Source organism: Limanda limanda, chromosome 8 (assembly GCF_963576545.1).
Source record: "Limanda limanda chromosome 8, fLimLim1.1, whole genome shotgun sequence".
NCBI classification, from domain to species: domain Eukaryota; kingdom Metazoa; phylum Chordata; class Actinopteri; order Pleuronectiformes; family Pleuronectidae; genus Limanda; species Limanda limanda.
The window spans coordinates 24490616-24504684 of record NC_083643.1 but is presented as its reverse complement, the minus strand read 5'-3'; the positions used below and the strand labels follow the sequence as shown (position 1 = coordinate 24504684).

General features: G+C 39.5%; 1 protein-coding gene across 2 annotated transcripts in view; it reads left to right on the top strand.

Moving 5' to 3' along the window:
- The window catches only part of LOC133009152 (voltage-dependent calcium channel subunit alpha-2/delta-4-like), a 62543-nt gene that overhangs the window by 2814 nt on the left and 45660 nt on the right, over window positions 1–14069 (top strand). Inside the window, exons 2-7 of one of the 2 annotated variants that reach the window (XM_061076560.1) lie at window positions 4758–4839; window positions 8579–8695; window positions 9593–9652; window positions 11166–11328; window positions 11674–11805; window positions 12577–12637. In XM_061076560.1, the coding sequence (XP_060932543.1) occupies window positions 4758–4839; window positions 8579–8695; window positions 9593–9652; window positions 11166–11328; window positions 11674–11805; window positions 12577–12637 (615 nt within the window). The remainder of the gene's footprint in view (window positions 1–4757; window positions 4840–8578; window positions 8696–9592; window positions 9653–11165; window positions 11329–11673; window positions 11806–12576; window positions 12638–14069) is intronic. The other variant, XM_061076561.1, reaches the window with a different exon arrangement.

The following is a 14069-nucleotide window of genomic DNA, read 5'->3' as shown; positions in this document are numbered from 1 at the left end:
TTTTTCTACAAATACCCCAGGTGTAGATTGTACGGGTGGGAAATGAACTATAATGCCAAATGAAGTGGAAAATGTCAGGTTAAAATGCTAATGATGCTGGCAAACCTGCATTGTCTCTTATCTGTCTGCTGCCGTACATCAAATGTCTGTAATCCTACTCAAGTAGACTGATCTATGAGAACGAGTTGATCGGAGCAATGACCGAAGAATCTGTGACGAGCTGAGGTAGAAATAAAAAGTTGTTCAGTCTGAATATAGACTGAGAATAATGATGCACAACATGTCTCCATCACTCTCTGGTGGCTTGCTACAGTATAGGTCGTTAACCCTGCCTTATCCATGTATTGGACATGGACCAAAATAAAAAGTTAAAGAAAATCGTTTAATACATTTTTCACAAAGATTTCTGTCATTTTAGATATTTATATCAAACTGATGTGGGTTCAAGTGTTAATTTTCAGTAAGTTTGGTTTAAGTTAGTTCTGCTTTGTGAGACACTGGAACTAAATGTATGTCTGAAATGGGACAGGAAGACTTCAGAACCTCACAAGCCTCTGGTTTGTAAAAGTTCTTCACTATCAAATAATTAATTGTCAGTGTATTTAGTGGTATATAGCATTAGCATATACCATTCTAACTCACTGTATCCATGGAAACATCCTATTCTACTTTAGATGTAAGGAAACAGGGACCCTTGTATCTGTGAAAACTTTTAAGGGGACATTTTCCAAAATACTTTGCTGTGAAAATACAATTATGTTCAAGTTCATATTCATTACATGAAACCAGGTAGCTCAACTATTAGCATAGGATGGGACATCACATGGTTTTTCATTTTCCGGTTTTGATTACCAATACAATATAAGAAGGAAAAATGACATACATATTTGCTATTGCAATTTGACACACACACTTTGTTACACAATTAACAGTGTTCAGGTGTAGAAGTGAGGTCCCACAGCTATCAACTCCATTAGCATCAACACGTCAGGCTCCATGCAGCTGCAGTCCTGCACCGCTGCAGCCTCCTGCAGGACACAATCTCCCTCCTGCATCACCATCTGTGGGGCTGGCATGGCTCGCTGGCTACCGGCCACACACCGCCAGCCCCGGTCACCTTCCATCCTGACCCACATTCACCATTCAACCAACCACTGCAAGCCCAGACAGAGACGGCCACTGTCAGATACACCTAAACCCCTGAAAAGCTGCGGTTACTGCTTAGTAATCCAGAGCTGAAGAGATATGGCTCTGCGACTAAGGTTGACTAGTGGCAGAAACTTGGACTATGGGCAGAAAAGGTCTCTGGTTCGTCTCTGGTTCGACTCAAAGGAGAAACAACAAAAATCCAAGAGGATTCTCCCTCCCCTGTCTAGTGCCCCTGAGCAAGGCACCTTACTCCCCCAACATCTGCTCCCCTTGCGCTGTACATGGCTGCCCACTGCTCTGTGTGTCCTGCACCAGATGGGTTAAAAGCAGAGGTTAAATTTCCCTGTGCATGTGTTTGGGACAAATAAATGTATCTTAATCTTTATCTTAATCGTATTTTATAAAACTGTGAGCTTGGATCTTAAGTCTCTGAAAAGTTTTCACAGCTTTCACCTCATACTCACCATTGTTACCCCTGAGACTTGTTTATAGTACACTTCACCTACAATTACAAGAGGGAGGTCAGTTATGACCTTTGCTGGATACAGGACGTTCCACCCAGCCCTACATTTCATGTTTTACTTTTGTTCTTCATTTGTTATGCCACTAATTCAGTTTTGTTGTTGGGTATTTTGAGAGAAGCCTGGGTTTTAGCCTTTTCATCTTGGTCTACTGCTGTCCTGCGTTGCTCTGTGTACAATATCGCGGCTAAAACAAAAAAAGATGCAAGTAAACTCAAATTCTTGACAAATAATTTGAATCTCTGTAGTTTCAGTCGTGTGAGGCACAAGATATGTCCCCGACTCCCACATTACAGAATCATCAGGTCTTTCAGGTTGCTTGTTAATCCTTTTTTATTCTAAACTTAGAAATGTTATAGCTTTCTGAGAATGTGTCTTGCAGTGGTTTTTTGTTCTGTTTTTATTTTTTTCTATTGGACGACTGTGACCTCCAAAGTTAGATGATGGCTGTGTTCTATCGGTCTTTGTGATTCGGCTTTAATCTGTTTGACAGATCAGCCTCAGTACTGTGGATCATCTGATTTTGAGTGTGTGTATGTGTGCGTGCGTTTGTGTGTGTGTGTGTGTGTGTGTGTGTGTGTGTGTTTGTTAGCGGGTTGGGGGTTGGAATTGGTAACAGATGGAAAGACACTGCAGGTACAGTTTGTTTCACAGACTTGTTTTAGGCACCAAAAATAAAGTGGAGACGCTTTTCAAAAATGTTTTGATTAACTGGAAACAAAGTTGTGAGTTTTTAGTTTGTGCGACAGTTTTTCTGTTTCATTGTCTTTTGTCTCCTTATGTGATCCCAGTATGACTCATCTACTGGGTTGGACAACATGACAGGTGCCCAAAAGCAGATTAAATGCATCTCAATCAATAGTTCATTGACTCTGGCTCCTACATGTTAGTGAATGGGATATCGGACAAATTAAACCCATTCAGATAGAAACAAAACCCTGGGGTTTGCCCAACTAAAACAGACTTTTTGACTGACTTGTTACAATTACGAATCAGAACTTTCTCTACTATCCTCTACTATCCTCTCCCATGAATCTTCTCAGATTCATGTGATGTCCATGTAGATGAGGCTTCAGTTCAAACCAGCTCCAGCTGCATCACCTGCAACAGAAACATGCTGCTCACACATTGATTCTGTTGTATTCATCATGCATAATAATGTCATTCTGCTAACCACTGCTTTAATTAAATACTTTAGTTTATGTACTTTAAAGGATCTGAGCTGAATAAAATTGATTATTTGTCAGTACTTCAGTTAGTTTCAGGTCCCCTAAAATAGAGCTGAGCTCCCTATGCCTCCCCTGTTATTCATACACTGCCTGCAGCTCTCTGTTTTGTGTTGTTTTTGTGATGCATTGTGTTATTGTGAGTTTGTTCTGGTCAAACACCTGCAGCTCTCTGCTGTGACCCAGATGAACAACAGATTAACTAAATCTCTGATATTTAACAGCCTTTTTCAGCCATAACTCGCTGCTACTGCAGAGTGTCGCCTTGGCAACAGACAACCAAAATGACAGGGACACATCCAACACACAATATACAAACATTACAACCATAACCACATTATTGATACAGGATTCTTTTAACTGAAATACATAACATGAACAAACACTTTTTAAGACAATCCCTCACATTAAGTTTTAAAAGTTCTGGCCAAGATATGTAATGAGCTGAAAAATAAACTTATTGTATAGTCCAAAACAGGGAAATAAGTCGGATCTATTCAACAGAATAAGTGCACAAAGCTCGGAGACGAGGGGTTTCCAAAAAATGTAGATTTCAATATTTTTGCCCCAGTTGCTTGTTGTATTAATAAACTTATTAAACTTATTAATAAACATATTAATACACGACACAAGCCTATTTTGTTCCCTACGTTAAAGAAGAACAAAGGCATCTCAAGATATACATGATATTTCCTCTTCTCCAGGCTTGTCAGTTACACAATTAATATACATTTTAAATATATCTTATTCATGTCACATCATGTAAGCACTTACGCTATTTCATAATTCTACTACTACGTCAAACATTTCTGAGAAAATTATTGTATTTTATATTTATTGGGGTATCATACATATTGACTGTCAGTGTCTTGCAAACATGTGTGTGACAAAGATAAAAGTAGAGAAGTACTCAACTAACTACCCCTTAAAGGGACTCTTACCTTTGTTGCATTTTTACACTTTTTGTGGATAAGGTTAAATTGGTATTAATAAGGTAATGACACTCTAAAATGCAAGACAGACCCACCAGGAGTTAAAGCAAACAATTATTTCACTCTCGTAATATTTAGTGAAAACTTCAACCAATAAAATTCTTCGGACCGAAGGACCTTATTGGCCGACAGACCTGTCTGTTTGCTGCATGGAAACAGACAGGAAGCCCGTCTGCTTCTTCTGGCGCATTCGGGCCCGCGTCATCAAGGCGCGTCCTCAACTATAGGGTTTGTTTTGATTCCACGGCAGACAGTAGCGAGTAGCGACCGTATCGACCGTAGCGACTGACGATGGCAGACCAAAGTGGTCCACGGCGTACTGAAACAGCCGCTCCCAGGGGGAAAAACAAAAGAAAAAACACCGCGGATGGGAACGAGGGGGTGGGGCATTGGAGGAAGGCGGGATGATTCGAATGTGCTGTAATTCTCAAATGCAACAAAGGTAAGAGTCCCTTTAAGTAAAGTATGAGTGAATATAGTCGTCCTTGGCTTTCACCGTTCATTGTAAACCGTTGACTGTGGCTCAGGGTGTAGAGCAGGTCGTCCTCTAACCTGAAGAAAATTCAATCCCAGCTTTCCACTCTTGCATGCTGAAGAGTCCTTGGGCAAGACACTGAGCCCCACATCACTTGTGTGAATGGGTGTGAATGGGTGAATGGCAAAAACTGTACTGTGAGGTGTTTGAGTCATCATCAAGACTAGATAAGTGTTTCATAAATACAGACCGTGCTAACAGTTACATTTCCCTGCAATAATCATGCATCATACTTTCAGATGTTTTGTTTGTAAAATCTCAATCAGCAAAGTGGTTGATGATGCGGTTGTGTTGTTGTGATCATGCTGTTCCACTGACGGCTGTTTTCTTTCAGGGTGCAGCAGTGGGCGACCATGTTCTCCGTTCAATTGCGAGACATAACCACCAAATACTCTGGCTCCCTGCTGCTGCAGAAGGTAAGTCTTGTCCAATAACATGGAGAAGGCAGGGTTCGTGACCGATGCTGTAGCCAGTTACCAGGTGGTATTCAAGATGTTTGGCTTCACTTTTGGGGAGCCATCATGTCGTCCATCTTTGAAATACTATCCATAGTGTTTCTTGTTACTTGGCTGAGGCAAAAAAGTGGAGCGTGAAAATTCTGTGAATACTTTCTTCCCACATGATTTTTGAGTGTCTTGAAAATGGTCATTGAAACATTTTATATAACAGACTGCATTGGGTTTGCCGGACATGTCATTTTACTAACATTTGTCTGTTGTTCATTACAACAAGAAGAAAAGAACATAATTCAAAATATTTGCTTGGGTTGGGTGTCTTCCTTTAGATCCTGAAGCAGGTTGACAGTTTGTGTCTTAAAGTCACACTGAGTCCTGTAATGATATTATGCGATTTTAGACTGGATAACCTGGGGAGAAGGCAAAAGTGAGTGTTAGTTGGTGAATCCTCATCTGTGTGTGTGTGATAGCTTCCATCTGTATGGGTCTATGCACACACACACACACACACACACACACACACACACACACACACACACACACACACACACACACACACACACACACACACACACACAGATCATGGTAATGCCCAGATTGAGGGCCGAGCCCTCTTTACCAGCGTCGGGATTTGTGGCCTGTTCTGATTTTAGACATTCATCCATTTATCTGTCAGATTTAGATTTATCAGAAGCTGCCTGCAGCGTGTCTGCTTTCAGACACACAAAGCACCTCCTGCGGTTAAAACACACAACACAGCAACAGGCCTGTAAAGAAACTAAACCCATCCTAAAATAACCTGTGATCGTGTCATTGTTTTCCCTCTCCAGTTCCATGCAGTCGTTTTCCTGCATGTTTTTCCTTGGTGTGAATGAAATGATGCATGAGGAGTAAATAGATAAAACAGATATACAGAAACCTTCCATTTAAAACCAGATAAGGGCTGAACCACATATAATTGATTGATTCCATATTGGCAAGAATAAAATATACAATCTTTACTTCAATGATGTTTTTGCCACTCTCACTTGTATATGACAGGTTTCTAATTTTCACTTTCATCAGACAGTGAACCATGATGTTAAGGAGGTTGTGTGGACAAGATGTGCACCTCGATATGTTAATAGAGATAATGTTCTCTGACAGCAGAGCCATCCTTGTTCTTAGGTCTCATCAGAGGTTCTCAGGCAACAAGCTGATGAGGACTGATTTAGAATCTCAGCCAAGTAGCTCTGTGCCAAATAATGCATTGAAGATTCAACAGGAACACTTTTAAATCATTTTAAATCAATCAACACACAGACAGCTGCTTTTGAGATTTGGTCTGGCGGCTACAGTTTGAACACACTAAAGTTGAGCAGTCATGTAAGGGACGAGGAGGATGAGTCAGGTCCTGACAGTGGAGCTTGATTCTTAGCTCCTGGTTGAAGCAGGTGAATCTCAACCCCCAACAAAAACAATTGAGGCATTAAGGTTGTGAGTGACACATGGACACTGAGCCTGTCTTAACCCAACCTCACTTAGTGATACACCTGCTCACTAGTGGATTGTATCAGGTCAGTTGCAGGATTCACATCCTCCCACTTAAACGTATTATTATAATTTAAACTGGTTAAGGTAATATTTACATCTCACATGCATATTTAAGTAATATCAAATAAATAACTCATAATTAGGATTAAGCTTCTCATGATACATTTTAAAATTATTTTTATAACCTGTAAATACTGGTTACTGGACAACAGTCACAGCCTAGAAAGACTTTTAGTTTCCTCTCAGTTCAAGACAAAAAAAATTAGTTGCATTTGAGATGGAACTAGACAATTGTCATGCTTTGCTTTAAAACTGAAATGACAAAACAAGTATGAAAGTAGTTAGTTGCGAATTGATTATTTGAATGACTTTAATTTAATAATTTACTATTTATTGGAAGGCTAAATATATGCATCTGATACCGATATAAGTATTATAATAAGTATTACCGCAGCGAAGAAGGGTATGTTTTCATCTGCACAAGTCAGTTAGTCAGCAGGATTTGGTACGATCTAGTGCACAGATTAATGTGAATAATTGCTTGTCAAAAAATATAAATCTTCAGGATGTTCTTGGTGAAGGTATGCACTACTATCTGGATTTTTCTTTTTAGTTGTTGTTGTTGTATATGTTATTTGAATATAAAAGACTTTGGTACATCTGTAACCATGGAAATCTCCCCAAATTCCATTTCTGGAAGCTGATCAGGAACATTGGTTTTTAAGGCCTTTAAGCTCATGTTGTGCAATAATGGTTAGGAGTGATACCATAAGATGGTGTGCCTTTGGGCATTCATAAATTTGGTTATCAAAATATAATAGCGTAACTAACATTAACTTTCATTAAACTTGTAACCACAATAACACAACTCATATCAAACTTATAAACACCACACAGAATCAAATAAACAGTCTTGCTTAGTCTAGTATAATTATTAAGCCCAGTATGTTACCAGTCCTTAGAAAGGTAGAAAGTTGCTGTGCAGTTCGCCGTCCGTCCTGGCTTTGTGTGACGTCTCCGGTTGGTCGTAAGGTTTCTGCTTCCGCGGTTCTGTTGAGCTGCGATGCTCTTGCTTGTTGAATTTCTTACCTGCAGGACACCGAGTCGCTGCTAGGAGTTCGGAAAAGCTTGAGTTGAGAGGAGGTTTCCTTGAAGAGATGAGTTGGAAACTGCACCCCTGACCTCCGGTTGTTGGATGGGAAGAGAAGATTTGCTGGAGCAGCCCGGCCCTCTCCTAGGCGATGCAGGAGAAGAGGCTGGTCGCCTGCTGTCCTTGGAGGGTCGGTGGAAAGAGAGATAGAAGAGGGGCGGAAGTTCCCTTATATTGGGCCGGTGGCCTTACAGGTCATGGGCCAGAGTGACCAATTGGAGTTGACCCTGGTGGCTTTTTTCACACCTCTGGACATCCTTGGAGAACAATGAGACCTGTTGCCCCCTGGGAGACTGAGTTCCTAGCTTCTCAAGACAAAGAGGCAATGCGGCCTCAAGCTTTTGACTAGACATGAAGGCAGGAAATTGGCCTTTGGTTTCATAAAAACGTGTTTCCCAACACTCACTAGATTCACTGAAACATTGTTTGTGTAGCTGATGTAGCAGCAGTAGCAGTGGATAACTATTGGTATTATTATGTTTCTGTCAGAGAAACAGAAATTATGTGTGGCCAAAACGAATCTTTATTCTATTAAGAGCCTCCAGGATCAGTTACAGGAAACATCCACTGACGTTACACAAATGTTTGGCCCTGCTCTGTTCCCTTCAGGCTTGCTTGGACTAATTGGAATTAGTAGATGACTTAATTGAATGATTCAGAGTGTAAATAAGCAGACTGGGCCATCCCTCCTCTCTCTCAGCTGATCTTCCTCTAGCTTCTTGATCCAGAGAAAGAGACCTGATTACCTTGCTGTAAAATATTTATTCTGAGGGTTTCTCACAGTCAATAATTACATCAATGTTAGATTACTGCCAAATTGTTTAATTCACACTATAATCATGAGACAGAGGCTCAGGCTCAGTTTTTAAATCACATCCTGAGACATATTGTTTAGTTTAATGATGGAAAACACAAATTAGTTCATAGATTTCTGGGATATACAAAGGCCTTTAAACAGAGTTATGGTATTTTTTAAGTCAAGTTTAAAGTTTAAAATCTGTTTTTGTTTCCTCTCAGAAACTGAAAGATGTGGAGTCCATCATCAAGATCGTGAAGATTCAGGGAAATGACTTGGTGAAGGATTATTCAGATGAAATCGAACGAATGTTGGGAAGCAAGATGAAGTCTGTGAAGGTGAGGATGAGGAAGACTTTCAAATGTAATTAGTGAGTTCAACTTTATCTGAATGGTTTGCAGCAGCAGTTTTAGTAAAGCAGCTCTCATTTACATTTTTATAAGAATAAAGTCAGTGACAATCCAAAAGATGTGGTAGTGAAGAACTTGCAAAGAATTATCAGCTGAGCCAAAAGCTCACATTAACTTTACAGAGCTTAAGGTGAGTTCCAGCTCATTGTCTATCTGTACAGACCGAAATATTTATATTTTTGGTTTACTCTCAGCGCTACAGCAGCAGGAGTTTTCAGAGGCAGGTACTATTTATCAGCTAAAGAGCTAAAGATGTTCCTCCCCTGAGGTGGTGGAGACCAAAAACAGAGGCGAAAGAGAGGGAATATTGGACTCAGATTCATCAAGTGGACACAAAATGAATTATATTCAATAAAATGTTACTTGTATACCGCAAATAATAAAAAAACAGTAAATTAAGGCACTTTAGGTTAGAACCTTACAATTATAGAGAAACCCAATAGGTCCCACAACAAGCAAACATTGGTGAATGTGGAGAGAAAAAAACAGAAGAGAAGCAGAACGAGAGAGAGAGAGAGAGAGAGAGAGAGAGAGAGAGAGAGAGAGAGAGAGAGAGAGAGAGAGAGAGAGAGAGAGAGAGAGAGAGAGAGAGAACAAAGTATTGGAGAGAAAAAAACACAAAGTTAGTCCCTTTAAGCACGTTTTTACTGTTAACTGCTAATGGTCTTGTCAAATGTATTACGACAATCAAGTACATTTACAGTAAAAAATATCACCTTATCCCTCATATTATACAAATGTTTAAAATTCTCCCCCAGTGACACGAAACCCTTTTGCGTGCTGTGTTTTGTGGTCTGATCTGTTCATTTCTATTTCTTCCCACAGAGGTTAGCAGAGTCGGCAGAAGACGCTGACCTCTACCATGAATTCAACGCTTCAATGGCGGTCAGTTTTTGTTTGTCTTGACCAGTTGAAATTTACACACCTGTCCAAGCTCTTTGCATGTCTGTGTCAAGGTCAGAGCCAGTAGCCTCATATACCAAACAATTGATATTAACCTGCACATTTTGTATATACACCAGAATCATCTAATTTCTATCAGTCAAACTTTGATTTGCTCTGCTTTGTCTATAAGCTGAGTGCTAACATTGTATCAGTGTCTGGATAAGAGGCAACAACGGGCCACTTCACAGGGGACACTGCAGCAGATTGACACTTTAAAGCCTCAGCTTACACCTGAAATTAGATTAGATCAAACTTTGCTGATCCTGCATGGAAACTGGGTCGACAGCGCAGCAAAGACTTCGACATACAGAGAACACATGCTGTGACACAATAAAGTCTTGTGACTCATGTGGAAGTGTAACAACAAATGGTATGCTTTCTTTTATTGGTTTAACTAACTAACAGTAACTTGAACATCTCCAGCAGCTGTGTTTACATGCTTGAACATGCAACACTATTAAAACCGAGTCGCTTGGTTGTATAGTAAGTTGACGTCAGACACAGTGGCAGCGTCGAAAAAAGGCACACGCAAGAAGAAGTGGAAAAAATATATATCCACTTCTTCTTGCGTGTGCCTTTTTTCTACGCTTCAACTGTGTGGAAAAAAAGCTCCATGCAAGAAGAAGTGGAAAAAATATATATCTTTAGTGTTCTTTCATTTATCAATGTTATATTTGCATTCTGTTTTTTTGAGACTGGTATTTAGACATTTACATTATTTGTGTACAAATTGTACTTAAATTTAAAAATGTGTGTACATAATTGTGTTTGCTATGACACTTTCACAAATCAAATTTCATATTTGTTATTTCCTTCACATATTCACAGACAAATCTCCACAATCATTTGCAGATAATATCTCAAAATACAAACAACAATACAATACAAAGAAATATTAATGCCCGGATATTATTTATATATATATATATATTAAATATGTTCACCTGAATAACTCAGTGGATCTCATGGCTGATTTTAATAGGACAGGACTTAATTTAAAAAAGCACCATATTACTCGTAATGGCCCATTAGAACTTATTAATAGCAAGCTGCATGAATTATCTCCTATTATGAATTATCTAAACTCTACATGAAGTTCTACATGAAATCTCAAGACATACAAATATACCTGTTTTCATTTTCTATCCAATAAAACGGCACAAATAGACATTGCGAGAATACCTTTAAATTATATTATATATCATATTAAAATTTTTAAAAAAACTCTCATTCATGTGTATTCTTTTTACTTTGGTATTTTGACTTGCGTTTCCTACTATGCTTTTGAAATTGCCATTATCTACCTTAATGTGGTTGGGTGTCATTCAGGTCAAAGATTTTGGAGACGAATCACAGCCCCTCGCTGAACCGACTTCAGCTGATTTATGGTGCTTTATTTTGGCACTGGGTGTTTTTTTCATTCTCAAAAGACTCTTATGATGTCTCCTCTCAGTTTGATTACTATAACTCCATGATGATCAACTCGATGGATGAGGACGGGAACTACCCGGAACTGGGCGGGGAGTTTCCACTTGAGGAGAACGAACATTTCAACAACCTGCCGGTGAACATGGTGCAGAGTGACATCCAGGTTCCCACCAATGTCTACAACAAAGGTCAGGGGTTATACTTTTTTAAATAGTATATTAATTTACATTTTGCCACAAATAAAAGTATGTTGAATTAGCCCTGAATTGTCAAGAGCTTCAAGATGCATTGTAGCAAATGATGTGCAGAGAGCTGCCACTGTGTTACTATGATACTGAAGAAAACTTCAAAACATGATTATTCTCAGGCAAGTTCTGGAGCTGTAAGAGTATTGATTTGTATATGACTTTGAAGTAGTTTCATATACGTTTATTCGTGTTAAAGATGAGATAACAGCATTGGAAAGTGTAGGTTGCACCATATTTAAAAATCTATGTATTACTGTATTTGTGTTCTCTGTCTTGTATGTGCAGATCCAAATATCCTCAATGCCATCTACAACTCAGAGGCGTTAAACGACGTCTTCATCGGTAACTTCAAGAAAGATCCTACGCTCACATGGCAGTTCTTTGGCAGCTCCACTGGCTTCTTCAGGATCTTCCCTGGTGGGTTCATGTTTAAATGACTGTTTATGTAATGTACATTCAGTTAACAGCTGAGCAGTACCCTGTCTGATTCCCCTTAGACAAGGGCGGGTTCACACCAGCCTAGTTAAGTCCGGTTGGATGGAACCCTGGAGTGTTTACAAAATGTATCTCCAATCTTAACTTAACTGCTTCGACTGAAGTTAGCATGCTAACCAGCTAGCCCTGAGGTGACTGGCCAGTCTCACAAATCACTGTAACGTACAGTCTGCTCTGAAGAAGTTTTTATTCTGAGAGGACGTGTTATACCCTCCTTTCTTTTAAATACAACAATGGCTGAAGCTTTTCAAATTATCATCCCCACCATCACCATCTTGAGAAGAGAACATGTTCAGCGAGAGAGAAAGTAGATTAGTGCTAACATGTTTATACATCGAATGCCGAAGTGTCCTTAGGTAAGATACTGAACCCCAAATTGTCCCTTCTCATAGAGAAAAGTGCAGCACATAGATGCACTGTATGATTGTTTGTGTGAATGGGTGAATGTAAAACTGTGGTGTAAAGCTCTTTGAGTTGTAGTTAAGACTAGAAAAGCGCAATATAAATACAGACCATTTACAGCTGTAAGATTGATTCAAAAGTTAAACATACATTGCATCGCAATTGTGCTTTTTTTAAGTTACATTTTGTCGCCAATGTGCTTTAACCTTCACATGTCATTCATGTTGAAAACTGTTTTGCTGCTACTTTCAAAATGATCAGATTTGAATGAATCCATTTATTCTCCGTCAGGTATTAAATGGACTCCGGACTCCAACAATGTGGCAGCCTTTGACTGTAGGAACCGAAACTGGTGAGTTCAGTCCACTGACAGGTTGTAATATCTAAATAAAACTGTTTTTGTCAGAGTCTTTCAAAATTATTCAATTGACAGCTGCGAATCACCAGTCATGATGCAGCCTAAACTGATATGTCAGGCTTCTATCACATGACCCCCATCTGGAAATACCAACTGGCATTAGCCTCAGCTACCAGTGTAGAACATAACATAAATATGAGCATTATTGTGGATGGGGATTAAAACTGATATGGAGCCTAAACGCTTGTGTGGATAGAGATGGGTTTATTTTGAGTTTAGTTTTTTAGTATGGAGTGGAGGTGATGGTTAAAGGAAGCAGTGTTGACAGTCTTGAGAGTTAGCTCCAGACACAACACCACACTTTCCTGAGATAAACAATATTCAATTTTGATGGTATATGGTATATGGGGACTGACGAAGTAGTCATGTTGAAACTTGAAAAGAGTAATTATAAAGTCACTATAATTGTTATTTTGTCAAAAAAGAGATCACACACATTTACACACACCAGAAAGTCTCCCAGTTTGAGCTGGAGATACAAAGAGCTGGCAGAGATTCCAGCTTGGCTGATGGCCCATTCAAACCAACTGAATTAACTCTGTTTACTGATATGGATTATATTAAATGCTTATCTGCTGTAAACACTGGGACAGATGGGTTGCTAAATATAGCCTGTTAATAAAGGTATGTCAACTCAGCAGCTCAACAGGCAAATACACTCCAGCCATAAAAGAGGCTTGAAGCAGCTAGATAGGGTAAAATGTATCCTTTCACAGATTCTACAATAGTTATCTGTAGTATATTATACTGCCTTCAGCCAACATCTACCACCTCAACTGAACTAGTATCAGTTTGAGTGTTAAGTTAAATGTTTTCCTCTTTTAAATACAGTTTTCCATGTTCTTTGTTTGTTTCAGTTTCTCTCTGAAAAAAAGTGAGTCAATGAAAGAGGCATGGATGACTTTACTTGACCATGTTTAATGCTCAAATACTGTGTTGTAAGGCATTCATTTTAGGTTCTCCATCCTGTATGTATTTCCCATAACAACAGACTCAGTGAGACAAGACCTTTAAAACCCCTGTGTAACACCTAGTTTCACTCAGTCTGAGGTGGTGTGTGTTGGCTGAGCAGCGGCTAGCCGGAGCCCTGATCCCCTGCAAAAGACGATAAGCTGCTCCTTAGCCGGGTCAGTGCTGCCCACATGGCACCATATGCGACTGTTCATGCATTTCTAAATAATACCAGAGAGCCTCATATGTCCCTGAACGCCTCGTCACGCAGCATTACTGCTGCCGAGCTGCTAAAGCCTGATACATGCGTCTGTGGGACACAGATACTGAAACTCACTGACAAGCTTTGAGACGGACTGACTGTTAAAGGTTTGTTTGCATTTGTAAACAGGGAAGTGAAACAGCTTTTGCCTAA